The sequence below is a fragment of the Apus apus genome, chromosome 1 (assembly GCF_020740795.1).
Source record: "Apus apus isolate bApuApu2 chromosome 1, bApuApu2.pri.cur, whole genome shotgun sequence".
In the NCBI taxonomy this organism is placed as follows: domain Eukaryota; kingdom Metazoa; phylum Chordata; class Aves; order Apodiformes; family Apodidae; genus Apus; species Apus apus.
Window position 1 is genome coordinate 182,282,509 of NC_067282.1, and position 20,001 is coordinate 182,302,509.

Genomic DNA, 20,001 nt, shown 5'->3' on the forward strand with positions numbered 1-20,001 from the left:
TACATGCATCACATTTTTCTCTGGTATTTTAAATTTTATATATTTCAGTTGCCACAATTTATAGCCAGCTCCAAAAATCTCATACCAAACCCGTGCCTATGTTTTGTGATTAAATTTTGTTCAAATTTAAGTTGTTCTTTTTAACAATAGATGTTCCGAGATCTTGGGATCCATTACAATGGAATTACTGACTTCAATATTTTTAGATGTTAAGAAGAAATATTGTTTCACTTAGTTATTCCTTTCCCTACTTGAGAACTTGTGCTTTTTGTTTCTGTGTGCTAGAAGCCAGTATCTTTGACTCTGTTTATTTTCCTATCAAGGTCCCAGCAACACTGTCAAAAGTAGGCTGAGCTGTGAATAGTTTACTTTGTGAATACCTTTAATACTGACAAATACTGGCTATTTTTGAGATGAGTGCTGGCATATCCACATACCCTTGTTGTTCTATTGCTGTTGATTTTATCCCCAGTTGAAGAGTAGATTTCAAAAATACTTACATATTAAAAGCAATGAGAACAATAGCAGTCAAATACTAGGTCACTTCCAAAATCTAGGTTGCTTTTAGTTCCATTTTTAAATGGAAACATACCTTCTAAAAAGTGGTACAATTTGCTATAAGCAAATAAAATAAGTAGAAAAAATCATAAACATGCATTTTAGAAAAAAAAAAAATTACTAATCATTTGCCAGCAGTAAAGTGTTCCTACCATTCAATTTGCATTATTTGAAAACTCTTCTGTGCAGCATCATCAACAATGTTTACCCAAGCATGATGATTATGATAAATTGTTCCAGGGGCTTCATATCTATTGTGCTTGTAGGTCGGCACTTGTTGTAATAAGGCAGCCACCAGACTCACAAATTAAAGAAAAAAATAATTGGTAAATGTGATGTCAGAGTAGGAAATAGTTTGATTGGACCTGCAAATGAGCCGAAACAACTTGCTTTTGGTAGGAATTGGGCTAGCAGTTCTCAGTTTAATGGTTGGTCACATAAGTTTATTTTTTAATTTATTTACTATTACATGGGCTATTGTTAAAGCCTGTTACATACATAGAACTGGCTGTTAGCTCTGCATGATCAAATGTCTGAGTCTATGCATGCCTTTTGTACACAGCTTAAGCATGCACTGGCGTTTTCCATTACGGCTTGATGTTTTTTAAGTACACATTTGGTTTTACTTGTCCAAATTTCCCATCAGGAGGTACACTATCTTTAAAAAGCAGAAGAGAAGCAGAAAAATAGCCTTTTAATAATCAACACCACTGAAAACAGTGCCTTATTCTGGAGTTAGTGATTGAAAGGACTTTCTTCCTTAGGAGGGAGGCTTCTTGCATGTCTCCAAGAGGAGGGCCAGCTTCAGCACCTGGGTAGGTTGTAGAGTTGCCGGGAGAGGCTTTGCACTAGGCTGCCACTGTCCCTGGCAGTCGGGCAGACCTACCTCTACCTGCCCCTCCACAGAAAGACTGCCCAGGAGGTGATTGTGCCTGTGTTTGGCACCAAGGGGGGAATCAGGTGTTAAATAACTCAGTCCTGCTCACTCTTCGTCTACCATTTCAGTGGTCAGTCTTACGTGTCTCTGCGGGAAACTGCTGTGTTGCTAACAGGTAACTAGGCAGTGAGATGATATGCTAGTGTGGTCATAGTTGTGCTTTGTGTTCCAAATTTTCCATTTAATAATCCAAGCAGAAATGAATAGGAATGCTAAAGAGGAGTATGAAATACTATTTTCATTTTCTCTGTTGCTGAACAGCAGGAGGGAAAACAAGCATCTGGCCCTAGAGACATACCCATTTGCCAAGAACATAGGAAAGGATTTGCAAGTGGATTCAGAGTATTTTACAGCATGGCTGTGCCTCTCACAGAGCTGAAAGCGTAGACATGAAGTCAGCCAGTGGTGCATCTTTTTTCAAAGACAGGTTTCTTGTGGAAAAATAGGGCCGACCTCAATGGAAAATGTTGGAAATACTCTTTTGCCACCATTGTTCAGCAGTACTAGTAGTGTGTTGAGTATCAGTGTCAAGTACTACATTGCAGAGAGGCAAATTGTGTCTGACCAGCCACAAATGAGGATGAAGGAAATGTAGACAAATTTGACCCAGTGCTCAGGTACACACATATCATGGAATCAAAGAATCTTAGAATTATTTGGGTTGGAAGGGACATTAAAGATCATCTAGTCCCAACCCCCCACACGGGCAGGGACACCTCCCACTAGATTAGGTTGTTTCAAGCCCCATCCAACCTGGCCTTGAATACTTCCAGCGTTGGGGCTTCCACAACTTCCCTGGGCAACTTGCTCCCATGTCTCACCACCCTCACACTAAAAAATTTCTTCCTAATGTCTAACCTAAATCTCCCCTCTTCCAGTTTTAATCCATTGCCCCTTGTCCTCTCACTAAATCCCCCTGGGTATAAGAATTTTATTCTAGCTTTACATGTGCAGTCACGTGGGGGAAGCATGGACACTCTCTCTTAAAGCCCTGGTCAGGTAAATCACAAGATTGTAACTCAGTTTTAGCTTTAGCTTTGTTTTAGCTGCTTAAGAATTTTCCATGGAGCTACATGATTCCTTTAGGAGATGTCTGAAGTTAGGAGTCTGAGCTTTGATTTCAAATAGCTTAAATTAAAGTTGAAACAGGAATTTCCATTCCCATTCTGTTCAAAGTTTGCATTTCAGCCCCTTGTTGCTTATTTCTCATACTCTATAACCACTCTGCTTGGTAAGTAGTGGGGTTAGGATGTTCTTCTGCAGATTTAACCAGGGGCAACTGTTTTGACACTGAACGAATCATCTAGGTACAGAGTGTTTTTGCCAGAAGAGACAGAGTTTGGAGACAGATGCGGTTTTTTATTTCAAGATCAATTGATAAAGCTGGGGAAAACGGTTATCTAAGATTTCCAGCCCACAAACCTTTCATCAGATCATCTGTTTTGCTAGAAGATGTGGTACTGAAGTCATTTCCATGGCTAGGCCAGACAGCTGCTTAAAAAGACAGGTTTAAACCAAGCTGTCTTCAATGCATCTATCAGCCCAGCTCTTTTCAAATGGTTCATACTGAGAACTAAGATAATCAAACCAGATTATGTGAATACACTTTGTCTCTCACCTAGCTCTTCCTGGGGTCTGATGGCACCTGGCTGTTACCAAACTGTCACATTCTGATCTTCTTCCAAGAGGAGAATAAACACTATCTACTGTCCTTGGGTTTAGCTTTGAAAAACAATTCAGTTACATCTTCTGTTTTGCAAAAGGCTGAATAAACCCTTCAATGCCATGATTTCCTTTGTCCTTCTGTGTTCTTGGAGGCAACTGAATTGGGAAAGCAATGCCTCAGATGAACACCAAAAATAAAAATAACGCTACTTTACACAGAGTGCAAAAAATGGAACTCCCGTAAAATATTGCAAAAATAGTCTTTCTTTATTAGTAAGTTTTTAATGATCTTGAAATTCTAATATGCCAAACAAAATTGTGGTAGACAAAAATACTAGTTTTACCTTCATTAAAAAAAAAAAAAAAAAGGTGAGAGATCCTATGCTAATACTTCTCCATTTAATATTAAATACTCATGGTAAAAAGTTCTCTGAAACAGCAGTACTCTACCCAGACAGATCTGACTTCAGCATGACACAATAAATCTGGGTTTTGGTATCATGTGTCTGAAAAATGCTCCTAATGATCACAGTTATAACTGTGGCCAGGACAACATACCTTCTGCACACACCTTTTCAATATTTTGAATGTACATGCTGATTTCTCCAGTAAATTAGAAACTTAAGATGGAAATCCACCAGATGCTTTGTTAACACACTGCACCAGACATACCAAGGCACACTGGTGGTATAGGCTTCACACAAGAAAGAAAGCAAAATAAAAGCTGCATGTAAACCCCCCAAAAAAGAATTTGACAAATACTAAAGTCAACAGCAAAACCAAAAACATTTACCACAAGAGAAGCAGCAGATAAATGCAATGAGAAATTGACATTATTCCGAGAAAAAAAAAACAAAACACAAAACTCAAAAAAAGGTGAACAAGGCACAGGATGAGTCACCCTGGAAAATAACAAGATTGTCACCATACAAAGGAAAATACAGTATCAACACTGAAGAGAGGTTCATTTAGACTGAGAAAAATCTAACAATGGATAAAAAGAGCAGATTTGAGAACATATTTTACATCAAATGAGAAGAGTAAAAGGCTGAAAATTCAATAAATTTTTTTTTTAAAAAAAAGGAAAAGTTTATCACAGAAACTAAAGAGGGACCAGTTTCTCATCAAGACTTGCTAATGTTCCGTAAAAGGACAAGTAGAAATATTATATAATGAAAGGGAAACTTTATGTAGGATCCCACAATATTTACTAAAGGACATAGTCATCACTAAGAACAATAAGTTTTAAAGAAATAGAAATCTTGAATGTTAGCTACAAGTCCTTTGGGCATGCCTGCATGCTATTTTATTATGTTGCATGTTATATTTTATTTTCATATAGCAAAAAGAGGAAGCAATACTAGATACCATGTTGCTAAAACTTGTGAATTGATTTACTTGACAGATTTCCTTATTTCCACATTAATTTTAGTGAATTTGGCTTGACACAACACAAGCTAAACATCATCACATGACAGCTAAAGGTGAAGATTAACATTGTCACCCTAACACAGCCAAGTGTTTCCTAGACAATAGACAGAGCTTCTTCACCAGCAGTTCTTCAGTTCAAGAAAGAGAGGGGCATTGCAGGAATTTGTCTCTGGCCTGTTGGCATCTGTTCAAAACAGCTGTAAAGTACGATCACATCAGGATATTATAACTGTATTCTGATTCTGACCAGGTGTGCATATACACTGAATGGCCAGAGATGAACCTTCTAAGGCATCCTTCTTACCTCTGTATAACAAGCTGTATTAAACTGCACTGGAGTTAGTTACCATAGACATTTCTGGTCGTGTTTTAAGGAGAGTAAATTCTTGATTCAAAGGTTTCAAATTCTGGAGAGTCTAACACATTCACTGGTGGTGTTTATCATTCACCTTGTAAAATGTTAAAATGTACTATCTGCTGGAAGTGAAAGTTAACTATGAGTGTAAGAACCATGCCAGGATCAAATTCTTTCTGTGTAGTAATTGACTGTGGAAAACTAGGAAACAGTTCTACATCTACAAGTACCCTGCTTGCCTTTCATTGTGGGTGTGTTCGTGATGGGTAACTTCTTCATGGTAGAAATAAAAGGGGATTCTTTTAGAAACCCTGTAAGAAAAGGAGCACACTGACCTACCTAAAGCTTCTATGGTAGCTACCCGAGTAGGTAATCAGGTTAGCAGCTGTTAAAGTGAACTTTAACTTTGTCAGACAATCACAGAACTTTGGTACCAACTGAAAACTGAAGACAAAAAGGCATCAAACTGCTCAAAAGTTGGTCCCCACCAGGTGGAGGGGAAAGCTGCTCCAAACTCACAAGCAACATAGCTGAGTTATGTCTCCCTAGCAGCTTCAGAGGAAAGCCACACAGAGGTACAACCTGAGAGTCATGCATCACTGAGGTCCTGCAGACATTGGCTTGGTACTGTATATTAGAATAATACCTATATATGCTGCTATGCAATATTGTATAATTCTTATTCCTGCTGAGAAACTAAGCCAACTGCAAAATGGTGTTGCAGCTAGAATTTGTCCACTGTCTATATATTATCCACTGTTATTAATACTTCGTCTTGCACATGAGTACCAGTCTGTTTGTGCAAGTTTGCATGTATATAGGTTTGGAAATCACTACAGTGGTTTCCTGGCATCTAGTTTATTTCAATAACGTGAAAATCAGCTGTCTAAAATTTTGAACAACCTAGGACAAACCTAAAATATTTTTTATTGGTGGGGCTCAGCAAATCAAAGTTGTTTCTCACCATGATACCAGAAGACATTTTAACAAAAACTGTCATTCAAAGTTAGTTCTTCTCCTAATGAACCAACCTCTATTGTATGTAAACTCTGCAGTACCCTGAAAGATGCTGACCTTGCATGAGAAGACACATGTGCAGTCTGCTTTCCAAATACAATCAACTGCTTGAGCATCTCGGCAATTTCTCCTGTAACTTTTGCTCACTCAGAAATTACCAATTTGCTTCATGTCAAGACAGCTCATAACATCCAAACTATCCAGGTAGAGCAGGCAGACACTGACATGAAAAACTGACACAGGAGTTTTTTGTTTCCTGGAAGGACAAGCTTGCAGAAGCAGCTTCAGAGCCTGAGGACTAAGAAGACCAGTAGAGCAGGGTACCTATAAAACACCGGTTGTTTTTACACTAAAGTTGCCCGCCATTAGAAGTCACATCACATCCGTGCTGAGCAGGAGGTTTCACTTGGATAGGGACAGTACCACAAACACAGACACCGTTCACACGGCTACTGGGCTGCACTCGGGCAGACCCGGGATGAAGTGAAGGATCGTGTGTGTCTTCTCACACTCTCAAAAGCCTGGAGCGTTTGTCAGAGATGCTTCCGACGTGCTCTCATCAGGACATCCGTGGCCTTAGCTCGGCGCGGGAAGGCCGGGAGTCAGGCCCAGCCCGGAGGCGGGATGCCGGGTCCCTCCGGCCGGGGGTGCCGCGCAGGGCAGGGGGTCCGGCGGGGTCCCCTCCAGCCGCTCTAGCCCGCCGGTCGCGGCCCGGCCCGGAGTCCAACCCCCGGCACTGCTGCTCCCGCTCCGCACTTCCCCACCACGCGGGACATGCGGTTATTTCCCGGAATGATTCACTTCTTTCACTTCTTGTTTGGTTGGTTTGGGGTTTTTCTAGTTGGATTCGGTTTTGTTGCGTTTATGTTGTTGTTGTTGTTGTTGGTTTTGTTTGGTTTGGGTTGGGTTTTGTTTGGTTTTATCTTCCCTAAGAAATGGTGCCAGTGCCTGCGCCCTGACCCACTTCTGAGGCGGATAATGATATTCTGCCGCTCCAGCCCCCTTCCCCCGCTCCCCCCTCCAGTTCCCAGGGAACACGTATCCTGTCAGTTCCCGGCTCGGCGAGCAGCCTGCAAACCTATTCACAGGCCGGTAGCGTTCCAAGCCCCGCCGAACTCCCCGCGATTATTCTCACGGTTACCCCCGGCAATCAGCGTTTGCAAAATCGGGCCCTTAAATCACCGCCGGTAGCCGGCCCGATACGATGCATTTTTAACGCGGCTCCTCCCGCTGTGCTGCCCGCCTCCGCGCCCAGGCAGCGTGCGCCGCCGGGATCGCACCCGCCTGCCCCTCACTTCACTGCCCTCCGAGACCCCCGAAACCTCACAGCCCCCTCCCCGCCTCCAAATGAACTTTTTCTCCGCAGGCCAGCGGGGGCTGGGGGGCAGGTGTCCCGGGGACTGTCCCGCGCGGAGCCGCTCCCGCCGCCCCGCTCCGACCCCCCCGCGGAGCTTCGGCGCGGTCCTCGGCCCCACGGCCACGGGTTGGCGACGTGAATGCCCCGGCCCCGGCCCTGCTGCCGCTTTGGGGGCGGGGGTCTGCTGGCAAAGAACCCCCCGCGCGCACACACGCGCAGGCACACTCACACGCGCGCACACGTGCGCGCCCGCCCAGCAACGCGCGGTCTCCGCCCCCCCGCACAAGCACACACAGACATACACACCAAGCACACGCACGGCGAGCACACACGCACACACCAAGTACGCACACATCATCCACCAGTCGCACGCAAGCACCCGCGCTCCGCGCAGGCCCCCGCACCCCCGGCAGCGCGGCCCCCGCAGCGCCCCCGCCATGCGCTGAGCCGCGGCCCCGCCAGCGCCGCTGATCCCGCCCGCCCGCGGCGTGGGGGCGGCCGCCGGGCGCGGAGCCGGCTCCCCGCTGGGGAGAGGTGCAGCTGCCCGCGGAGGCAGGCAGGCAGGCGGGCCGGCAGGCAGGCAGGAGGCTGAGAGGCAGTCGGACAGGCAGGCAGACGGACGGGAGGTGGCAAAGGACGATTTGGACATGCTTATTCTAGGGCGCTTGGTTGCCTGCATCCAGCTCGTCTGTATCCTCAGAGTGGGTGAGTGATATTTGCATCAATTCACCTTTGGGTTTCTGATCAACTTTTCTTCCCGGGCTCCGGTGGGTTTTCGCCCTTTTGCCTAGAGCGGCAGGTGCCATCACTGGCGGTTCCACACCGTGGAAACACACTGTCAGCATCGCGGGTGGGAACGTTTCTCCTAACCCATTTTTACCTCAGCGTCCTGCTGCCGGGCTTCGCGGGTGCGCGGGGCCCCACGCCACCCCCTGCACGGGCGGGTTGCCCCGGGGAAGGCTCGCCAGCCCACCCTGCCTCTGCTCCGAGCCCCGCCGAGCCCCCCCTCCCCGAGGCCCGTCCCCGCCAGGCAGCCCGCACCGCCGGGGAGAGGGGGTGCGCCTGTGGCAGGAGGGGAGAGAAAGTCCCTGCCGAGCAGTGTTGACATCGAGCTGCTCTGTGGACGTGGGATTTGAAATGCTACTTTAGCCTCTCACATGAACCGTTTCGAAGAGAGCGGGGGAGTAGGTGCAGAATTTCAGTCCAAAACAAGACTCGTTCTCCAAGAACGGGCAACGTCAGTGATTTCTCCAAACCAGGGCATAGCAGCTGCCTCGGAAAGCAAAACACAAGTCGTTCATTCACATGGGACACTGCATACAGAATATGGATTAATACATTTTATTAAGGCTACTTACATAATTAATTTTCAGCTCATTCAGATCTATGCAACTGGAGCATAACCTAAAACTCATGCGATGTTCTGTTATTCGGTATTAGAATAACCAGCGTGAGTCAGTTGATGCTGTTTGAAGGGCTGCCTTAAATACTTTTGTCCAATAAATATTAGGAGCTTAAGTGGTGGGTTTTGTATCGTATTGAACGATGGTTTTGAATGTTTAAGCTTCTGTAAACAAGTTACTAGACAGTACTAGTTGTTGCTTGTATTTAGGTATGAGGAATTTGGGAGCTTCAGCCCGGTATGTACAAAACAATTTTTACAATACGTCTCTAGTGATAAAATAGGCACTAACCTACATTTTTCACCCAATAGGTGGTGCTGCTTCTGAAACCGTGAAGCTCTGTAGACAAAGATCGGTGTTAGGTTACTTAGAGTGAAAGCAATTTTGTACGAAGTTCTGCTAGTTAGAGCAAACTGCTTTTTAATTTAAATTTTGTCATGTGAAAAATATTGTTACCTCCTTTCTGAAAGTAGAGCGGAATAATTCAGCTATAAATGTAATTAACTTAACTGACCTTTAATTAAAATGTGTCATCTTTATAAGGGCATCAGTAACATTTTAATGTCACTTTTAAACTACCCTATTTCTAAAAAAAAAAGAAAAAGTACTTATTCTTTTGTAATTCTCTTCTACTAGTTCAGTAAAGAATGGGCCTGCATAAATTTTTTGATAAGTTTTTATTGTCTTATTTATGTTGCCAGCCTGTTTCCTAAAATCAGATGTACTCCCAAGTCTATTTAAAGGACAAAAATAAGCAGGTGTTTGTATATGTGTGTGGAGGTATATGAAAATGTGTGAGTACAGATCAAGCTTGGCATGACATGATCATAATGTAATGTGCAACACAGTATAATTTTGGAGACTAACATCTGTGTTCAGATGCCACATTGCAAACAATGCAAGGCATAAACACAGCTTTTAAAAGGAAAACTTTTTTGATAATTTAATCGTATTAGTTTTTAAAACATGAGATAGTTTTGTATAATGTAATACTTTAATACAAGGTCTGCATGTGCAGATTACATTCATGAATGTAAAAGATCTGTCAGAATGGGAAAACAAGGCTTTTTGCCTATACATGAGATGTAAGTACAGCTACTGTTTTTTGTTGTTGCTGCCTCCAGACTGATACAGGATTGTTTTCAAACCTGACCTGAAGGGGACACCCTTTCTAGATGTGGTGGATGATTAATTCTCAATGATGGCTCAGTCTGAAGATGTGTGAGCTACACTGCTCAGTGTGTTCAACGACATGATTGTTTCAAAAAATGAATATCCTGAACAGGTTATTAGACTGATGTCATCGGATTTCATTTGCGTGTGCTCCTCCCTGAGCATCTCTCCATAACTAGCCATGCTCTCATCTGATAGTTTTAGTTTATAGGAGTAAATATTTTATTAGAATTTTGACATTATTTCCTTTAGGTTTTTTTCATTAAAAAGATAAATAAATGATTGCATACTATCAGTGCATGGTTCCTAGGGCTTGGTGACAGAGGAGGACTTGTTTGGACGGGCTGGCTCTTACCATTACGTGTTTCTGGTACGGAATAAACCAGACCTAGGGCTGTGTGAATGGGTTGCTGCTGGAGAGCATGGCAGTCTGCCTTTACGTTCTGGAGACCATCTTGAATAGTTTGAGTGAGGCAGCATGTAGATCCTGGCCTCATTTGCTTCTAGTTTCAAAAATGTAGTTGAGATCACTTGCAGAGCTCTACAGGAAGTCCTTTCTAATGAATCTGTTTGGGAGTTTTGCTTTTACCTCTGGGAGGCTGAGCAGTGAAATCTTAGTCTTATATGTGTTCGGGAAGACAAGGTGGTCAAATCAACCTCAATGAAGAAAAACCTATTAGAGCAGATGCAGGCAAAAAAGTTCTTTTGGGCATGACAAGACAGTGACAGTCTGTTCTCTGTCTTATTGAAGAAATGCTTAGGGGCTAGATTCTAATATTCCTGCTGAGATATGAATAGCACCTTCTTCCACAGTGTTACTGAAGCCAAGTACTGATGTAATTATTTATGGAGCAGGGTATTATCTTGAGTATTCTCAGTGAGTGCCATTCACTGAAGTTCAATGGAACTACTTGTAGAGTGAGATGCTATTCAGTCTCAAGTAAGGGCACATGAGAAGTCCTGTGTGATTATTTGTCTTCACTACTGTGTAGTTAGAATAGATTTCCTATTAAGATCTGTTACAAAAATTAAAGGAAAAAACCCGCTGTGAACAGTTCACTTGCTTTTTTTACATCTTTATTTTAGATGAGAAATAAACAAATCTGTAATCTTTAGCCTGCATCTATCTCAAGCTGAAGATGCTCTCTGGAAATCTTCCCTGGCTTACTGATGTGTTCCATAGAACCTCCTGAATGTCAGTAGGGTGTGCCTTTTTTGTAGCTTTTGTCTCACTGTGCTTATGGAAAAAGTATCTGAAGTCTTCAGTAAGTAAGACTATTTATGAATCTGCGTAGGCAAGAAAAAATGTTATTAGAAAAAGGAACATGTTTTAATAAATTACATTACAATTGTGGCTAAATTTGAATTAAAGCGGTGTAAATATTTAGGCAAGACTTAAAGAAGATCTCCTACTCATACTACCAAAATATATGTCCAATTTCTCCAAATAATGTAAAAAGTCTCTCCAAAATTAGCTCATCTACACCTTTCTACTTCCACCTTCTTGACCTCAGCCAGGGTTTTGCATTTCAAAATGCAGCTAATTAAACTATGAATTACTCAGTTAGTTTTGTCTCACTTTAATTTTTGATTGCCTAGAAAAGATCTCTCTCATTTTTAGTTTGTTTCTGGCATCCCAGTACCATGACTTCATTCACACAAAAATAATAATGTTACCTTAAATATTTCAGTTGTTCTTACACAGCTGACATCAGAACTGTATTCCCAAGCTAGCAGACAGAATACATGTCATGACCAACAAGAAAAGCAACTTCTTGCTCTTTAGCAGACAGCCCCAATTAATAATAATGAAAATCTGAAGGACAGCATTGGCTCAGCTTTCTAAATCAAATCACACTTTCCCTTCACTCTCATGTCTGCATGTTTAGATTAAATAAGCTCTTAGACTGTTAAAGGACAACAGGACCAGACTCTTCTTTTTTGATTATATTTTTGTAGGCTAGGTACTTGGCAGAGTTCAAACTCAATTACATCCCAGTAGTATTACTGTATATTATTTTCAATGTTTGAGCATTTTTACACCTAAGATTACATGTTCCTATGGATGATGATGCATAGATCCCGTGGAGAAATGTATTCCTCCTATATCTAAAACATAAGAGCTAAAACAAAAGTAAGAATTTTAGGACTGTTGAACTGTCTATTGTAACAATCTTATGCCTTTTTTTTTACCACAGAGATTTATATGTACTAAAATCTAAATGTACAGTATGGATTTATTTTAGGTTGAAATACTGGCAGGAATGAAAAAAAGTGCAGAAGCAAATGACATTTTAAATGTTAATGTCAGTGTAGCCTAGCATTTAATCAGCACACTAGTCTGTGGGACATATCTAAAACAGTTAAAGCTTTACTTTGAGGTGTTTATTGAGTACAACGTGTAAGGAAAATTCTCTAAGTTGCATTTGACATGACTTCATCTCTAAATATACTCTTCTATCTGAATTCCTGGAAAGAAACTAAATATTATGTATAAAATCAAAGTGGTAATGTGAAATTATTCTAATGATAATCTGGATTATAAATCAGGATGCTAATTTACGAATGCAGGCACTTACCCATTTTTTAAGGAAGGCAACTTCCTTCATTTTCAGTGCTCATCGTTTAAGTGGTCACTGCCCACTCTGAGTTCTCTAATTAGGAATGTAAGGGTGAACAGATTCTGTTCTTTCACAGACAATTTCAATTCCTGTTCAAACGTGCTGTGCTTCTCAGTATTCCCTGTAGGGCCTGGAAGTCTGCAGCAGTTCCGGAGCCCCCCGTTCCCACTTAACAGCTTGATTCTCACAGCTTTGGGCACCATTTATGTGGCTTTCCTGTATGAGACATCCTTTGGCTATTGAATAAGCTGCTTTTCCCATAAAGACAAAAGTTACCTTTTTGAATACATGTCAAGGCTTCTGCATTGGAAAGATAAATCAACAGGAAGAAAAGGACCTACAGTATTAAATAAACAAAATCCACTCACTGAAAGATAGCAAATTTTTCAAAGAGAGTGGGACTGCAAATTAATCTTGGCTCCAGCAGGTAGAGAAGCTGTTGGCAGCAGAGTACTTTTGTAGGAAGGTATGTTGCAGGTTGCTTGTTGAATACAAATTACTGATGTTGGTCAATTTAGTCTTCAGACTCAGGTGGAAATAACTGAAGGTTTTAGAAATGAAGTGAGCATTTGCTTTACTTATTTTGCATCACTGGCTGATGTTGTGGCTCTGTCTGGTCTAGGTGAAATAATAGACTTCTTAAGAAAAACAAGCACTGTGTACAAGAGTAATGAATTATTCTACATGAGACCTGCCTCTCGGCAGCTCCTGTTGCCTTCTACTTCTTGCCCATACTTGGAGTTAGGTATTCTTTAATCCACCAGATGTAGCTATATTTCACCCTGGAAAATCAGAATTTTTCATTACTAATCAAAGACTCCAGGACTTACTGTTCGAGTTAGCTAATTTCAGAAATCCTTATTCTGGTAAAAGTTCCATGGGTGACAAAAATACTGTGCTACATCTAATAAGGAAAGCTCAGCACTAAAAGTAGGATGCCAATGGAACTTAGATGCCTGAACCCAAAATTTTAATTACAAGTCCCTGACTCAGCTAGTACCTTTTAAGGCTTCCAGGAAAGCATTCAGGCAGGTACAATTCCTCTTCCGCATGTGCCTTATTGACCCTATTACGTGCCACTCAGTGCCTCTTTCTCTCCTAAGTTTAACTGGGATACAAACCCAAATGTTCTTTTAGATGACCTCCCTCGTCCTTAAGTCAGTAAGACATACCTAAGCACACACTGAGAGGATGAAGTGTCTTGATCTGATTGCCTTTGCTACTTCTGTTTAAGACAGAGGACAAGGTGACACCTGTTCCACCTTCTCACATTGTGACCCAGTGATGGAAGTGTTTTGTCAAGGAAAGACAGTCTAGAGAACCTGTTCTGAGTTGAAGGGATTTGAACCTAAATGTTCTGTCTCCAAACATTAGGGCTTGACAAATGAGATGACTCTTCAAAATTCATGTATCAAGTGAAGCATTTTGGCTTAAAAAAAAAAAAAAAGTCAAAGGCAGAGAAGGAATAGGGAAAGAATAAATGACATCAATTATTCCTCTGTGTAAAGTCATAGCTAACCTACTTCTTAATTATTGTGAACGTTTATGTTCCACTCATCTCAGAAATGGCACAGCAGACTGGGATTAGAGTCAGAGAGTGGAAACAGGGAAGATCACGGGTATCCGTTTTTGGGAATGACTAAACAAGCTAGCACTTCCTGTCAAGAGCAAAGGCTACTTAAGAGTTTGTTACATAGAGCATGATAAACTCACAAGTGATGGGAGTAGGTTCTTCATCGACTCTTCCACTATAAGAGCAAGAGAAAAGCAAATGAAAGCAGTAGAAGCCAGATTTTAAAATAAATTTTAAAAAAAGGGTATTTCTTCCTGCAACAGATGATAGACTAGTGAAATTCTGCTGTAGGTTGCTGTGAGAGCAAAATAATTTGAGAGGATACTGGACAAGATCCTGAAAGAGAAACCCCCTAAGGTGTTGGTTAGTGGATAGAAACCACATCAATTTTAGGAAATTTTAGAGCTTGAAATGGAGCCTGGGAGAGTTTGCAAGGAAATCTTCAAGCATATCACATAGGGTTTTACTTTTTCTTACTGTCACTTAACATCTGCTTCAGGATTTTGGAGGCAGGACTTTGTAAGATAGTACAGCAGGAATGGGAACATGAGGTTTTATCCCTGCTTCTACACAACATTTCATTATCTACTTGCTGGGCACAATGCATAAATCACTACCACTGCCTTTTTTCTGGCTCTGCTCTAAGAAGAGCAGGTTCTGAAGCTACTTACTCTCAGAAGGGGATTCTGAGCTGCACTTCTAAAGGAACCAACCTCCCAAAGATGTGCAGAGCTCAGGTGTGTTTCTATCAACTCAGCATTTACATCAACTGTCCTGGGCAGCTGCATGCCATTTGGGCAAGCCAGTGGCTCATTATTGCACTCAGCTGCCTGTCTCACCTAGAGTCAGTATAGGAGCTTGAAATTGAAGGCTCTGGAGCCTACTGCTAGTGCCTAACAGGTGGGTTGTCAACTAAATGCTGTCTTACACCTGGGCTTTTGTCTAAGTCAGGTCTCTTGAATCCATCATTTACACTGAACCTTTAAATTCAGCAGCTAGAAAACAGGTTAGATAGCTCTACTGCTTCACATATGAAAAGCAGTATTTACTTCTCTAGATTTTTATAGCATCCACTTGGACACACAAGTTAACATTTTCTTTTTTTTTTTTTTTTTTTCCTATGACTCTTTATGTTTCACTAAACTTAGAGACTGTAGTTACCTGGAAAAGTAAGATTTCATTCAGATTTCATTCAGCAATTTACATTTCTGTATGAAGATACTGGGACTGCTTACCTGACTGGTGAGAGATTTCACTAAGAGTTTTCAGGAGCAGTGAATCTGTTAGTACTTTGGCTCTGACTTATCATGCTCATTGCCAAAAGGGTTCTGGATTACCTGAAGACTGAAAAATAAAGCAGGTAGCATTTGAAGAGGTATCCATCTTCACTGCCTTATTTATCTGTTTGCTGAGATAGGATAGCAGTAAAAGCAATGAAGAGTTGACTAAACAATAATGTCAGAAAGGGTGAAATAAAAGGCATGAAGTGTATTTTTACTGAAATTGTGTTACAAAATTGATCTTTGAAATGCTGTAAATGAAGGATGCTGCATAAACAGACAGGCAGTGAAATGTATCTTGGTGAATGAAGACATCTGTTTCTCTAAATCCCCTAACAGAATCTGATAACAAATTCCTGCCTCATTTAAAATTTCCTTAGAAATCATGACATGTTCTGTAATTGGGACAGGTTTTCTGGGATTTTTTAGAAGCTATCCAGGCCAAATTCAAATTTCTCCATAAGAAAGTGGAAGGACTTAGTGACTTAATTGAGATTTAGACTAGTTTGTATCATAATTCTTCAAAATACAATTTTCTGAACATAATGCTGTTTTTCAAGCTGTCAAAGCCTTGGAAAAGAAAAATGTTAGTGTTCTGCAAGAGCAGCTTATAAGAAAGAAACAGAAATTATTTTCAAAAGCTAAAGCAAGTATTCTGTAGAGAAAGAGAACCTTCAAAATCAGTGTTTTTTAAAAAAACAACTTTATTTTTACTTTATATGCTGAATTTCATTATTTCAGCAGAAGTTCCCAAAAAGAAAAACATCTGCTTGCTTAGGCTAAAAAGCTAATGATCAGGGTAACAGCTGGCTTTATAAAAGTGACCTAATGTTACTCCAGGCAGTTTGTCTTCTAGCTCCATCCCCAAACTGACCAACCGTGTTTCTTCCATTTCTAGCCATTTGGAAAAATAATTTTGTTCCAAGTGTATGTCAGTTGTTTCCATTTGTAGCTTTAATTTCTGATAGATATGTGTAAGGATGATAATTAACAAAGTTGGCAGACTGTGACTTCCTGAGAGGCTAGGGAGCCTTCTGCCAGCCCCCTGGAGCACTGCTGTTAGTGTGAGGGTTATTTCATGTTACATCACCATGTTACATCATTCATGTTATATCATTTGCACATACTTGGGGTGAGTCTTGTGCAGTCAGTGGCTATCTCTTTATAATCTTTGATTTTTGGACAGTAGCTTTGCATTTCATGTATGCTGCAATGTTGCAGAAAAATCCCAAGGAATGAGGTTTGCTTTGGTGCTTTTGTTTGTTTTGTTGGTTTGTTGGTTGTTGCTTTTTTTAACACACCCTAGGTTTGAGTTAAAGAAATGTATGCTTCACTGTAGATACACAGATCACAGCAGAGTTACTTCTGGCTCGTATAGGTGGAATTGTGCATTAATAAGTCTTGGATGAGCATCAAGGAGAAAAATATCCAGAAGAGCTGTTTTCAGACAATGCTGACACACTGGCGATGTGCAAACTTAAGCTGAAAATTAGAAGAACCAATAGAATTAGAACCATTACAGCAGTGAGATTTTGGAAAGTCTAATGCTGATAGTAGGAACAAAAAGCCAGAAGTTTCAACTGCACTAAATAAGAAGACTGAGCAGCATGTGCCTGGCTGTGCCAGCCAGCTGCTTACCACTGAAACAATGTAAACTGGTGATTCCCCACACCTGACGCATTTGTCAACTGAGTTACTGGGGTCTGAGTGGTCACTTAGCATCTCTGTTACCACTCAGAATTTCAAACTGCACTAAGTACCAAAATGTCATAAATCTACCCAGAAAAAATAAGAAAGTCTAAGGTAAAGTCAGGAGACTTAAAAACATGTATGTTTTGGTTTGTATAATTGTACTTTGAGGCTGATAGTGGTTTACTGTTTTAAATAAGATTACTTGTATAAGCACAAGGTAAGAAACCTCCTTTAAAGAAAAGTATTGGAAATCTCATGTGGTTGTGTGATTTCGGGAGCTAGGGGTTTAACTAAAATACTAGCCATTAGAAGATGTCTGAGAACTGGCAGTGCTCCCACTTTCTCACGATACAACCACAGGAAATTGTACTTCATTAAATGTCAATGTCATATTTAACACTGGCTGAACTCTAAGAGTGTTCTCAGGCTCATCCACCCGTTTCTCTTTAATCCTCTCTACATCTTCTCGCATTCTCATGTGAATGGTTTGGCCTCCCCAGCAGTCCCATGAACTCTGCTCTCACCATATGCACCTTTCTCTAAAGCATGTCAAGTTTACTAATGTTACCTTACATGTTTTCTCCTGCAACTTTGTAAGGGTCCTCCTTGATGGGTTTCTACTCCCCTTTAAATGTGTATTTCCTAGTTACCTGATACAATTCCAATTCACCGTTTCTTCCTGTATCTTGTGTTAGTACGTTTTCCCCTTTATTCGAGTTGAAGAGGCCCATGATTTGCTAACTGCTTTATCTGTATGGTAAGAAACCCCATACATATAAATCAATATGATATGTATTAGAAATAACCAAACAAAAGGTAAAATAGATGAAATCCTTTTTTCTTTCTCCTGTGAGTTTTGTTTTCTACACTGTTGTCTAATAACTTAGTCAGTGGTTTAGTTTCTTATATCTCTTGATGAGAAATAAGTGATTTTAAAAACATTATGAATTTGAGCAGAGATCAAGTCAGTATTACATTCAACAAAATTAATTCAGGAATACTTAGACTAGAAAATATTATTTTATTCCATTAGTGAAAAATGTATACAAAAATATGATGGGAAGCTATTCTTTATCTGAGTATGTTTCAGACTTCTCTAATTTGTGCTACCAGCTGCGGGATTTGTAATGTGTGAATCAGCAGAGAAAATATGTTTCCTTGTGGCAGTAGCTTTCACTGTCTGTGTGGGAATTTCCAACCTTTTCATGTGAGGTGATAAGACTGTGACACAAAATTGGCTAAAGATTGAGTAGTGGCTGTACTTATGGAGGGAAAGATGACAACAGGAACAGATAAAGACTATTCATTAGGAATATGTGCACATCTTAAATGGTCTAATTAGCTTTTGCAACTATTTAAGTGTTTACAGTAGGAAAAGGGAGTCATCATATTAAAGGAAATTGCAAGTGCAGTTTAGAGCAGATTAAAAATACTCTTATTGCCCTGCTGACAATAAGAGGACAGCTTCAGCTAAGTCAGGTGAAGATAGCATGGTGGTGATGCACAATGGCTACTTTCAGGTTACATACAGTTAAGGGAAATAGAAGAAAACATACATGGAGCAAACAGAAAATGTAGTCTCATTTTTGGTGAATAAGGTAATATGAATGAATCGGCTTTTTATAATATAATCTACACCTTCTATCACAATTGTAAACAGTGCATTTAAATAAAACCAAGTTTTTCAGCTTTTCATTGAAAAAATGATAATTACTGAGGGGTTTTGTTCATTAGTTAAAGAATTCCTTAAATGTGTAAGAGTTTTTCTGAAGATATGAAACCCTGGCTCCCTGAAATCTGTTGTTCACTTGAAAGCAACAAGAAATTTGACCCACTCAGAGTAGCTTTACAGACAGATCAAAGAAAAGATTTAGTCACCTTGCAGTGCAACTTAAAGTGCTGGTTTAGCCATGTTTGTCACATACAGAGCATTACATTTATAAATACCTAGCCTGAGATAGAAAGCAGCCAGCATGTTAGGTGCTGGGACATGCAAGGCTAGCTGGTAACATAGAGTATCCGTGCAGGTAAGAAAGTATAAAAAAAGTTACAAACGAGGAAGTGCCTCTTAGGGCCACATATTGGGAATAGCTGTGCTGAAACATGTTGTTTAGATGGCTGGACTGGACAAAAATATCTTGGAATTCAGAATTGTTGATCTTACTACTGCTAAAACAACCATAGGGTATTGATACTGGATTCTTATCGTAATCTAACAACACAGTGTTTGCAAAACACAACAACAAAAAAACCCTACAAAAACCAACAACAAACAAAAAAAAACCCCAAACAAACATGGCAGTCCTACGCCTTTCCTCTGTAAGGGGCTTTGAACCACAGCCATGGAGAACAGTATTATCCACAGGATGACAGAGCATGGCAGTTGAGGATGGGCAACAGTGCGTATCTGTACCCAGGCTGAAGATGGGAATGGTAGAACATTTCAAAAGAGAAAAACCTAACTATCCAGTCTCATGGACCAGATAAGGTGGTCCAGCAAATTTTTTCCACGTTTTTCTAGATTTTTGCCCTCCTTTCTTCACTGTGCCTCCCCTACTCTGCCACAGAAGCACCAAATCCCTGGTCTTGCTTCTGCTGTGACTCCCCCACCCCTGCCATGTACCCCCACCATGTGCCCCCTACACCACTGTCTCTCTGTGTCTGCACTAGTGAATCTTTGCTGGAATTGATGCAAATGTGGACAGAGGCAGCCTGTAGTGCTGGAAGTGCCACTCTGTCTGTGGCAGGGGAGAGGAAACAGGCCAGGAAATAAGTTCTGTAGTCTGAATTAATGCCTTGGGTCAACAGTTGGACCATGCTGAGTTATGTCTCACAGTGAAAGGACTGAGACCTGGGGTTCCAGTCCCTGTCAGTTTGATTATTTCTGTCTTGTATCTAGCTGTTATCCAATGTAAAAACCACCAGGATTTCTGTCATCT

The 20,001-nt window shown here is 40.9% G+C and overlaps 1 protein-coding gene across 7 annotated transcripts in view; it reads left to right on the forward strand.

The window, feature by feature from the left end:
- Nucleotides 1-7,866: 7,866 nt before the first annotated feature.
- Nucleotides 7,867-20,001, forward strand: part of PTPRZ1 (protein tyrosine phosphatase receptor type Z1) — a 135,157-nt gene continuing 123,022 nt past the window's right edge. For all 7 annotated transcript variants that reach the window (XM_051618123.1, XM_051618145.1, XM_051618134.1 and 4 more), the window contains exon 1: nt 7,867-8,025. In XM_051618123.1, coding sequence (XP_051474083.1) covers nt 7,968-8,025 — 58 coding nt within the window. In that variant the 5' untranslated portion in view covers nt 7,867-7,967. The remainder of the gene's footprint in view (nt 8,026-20,001) is intronic.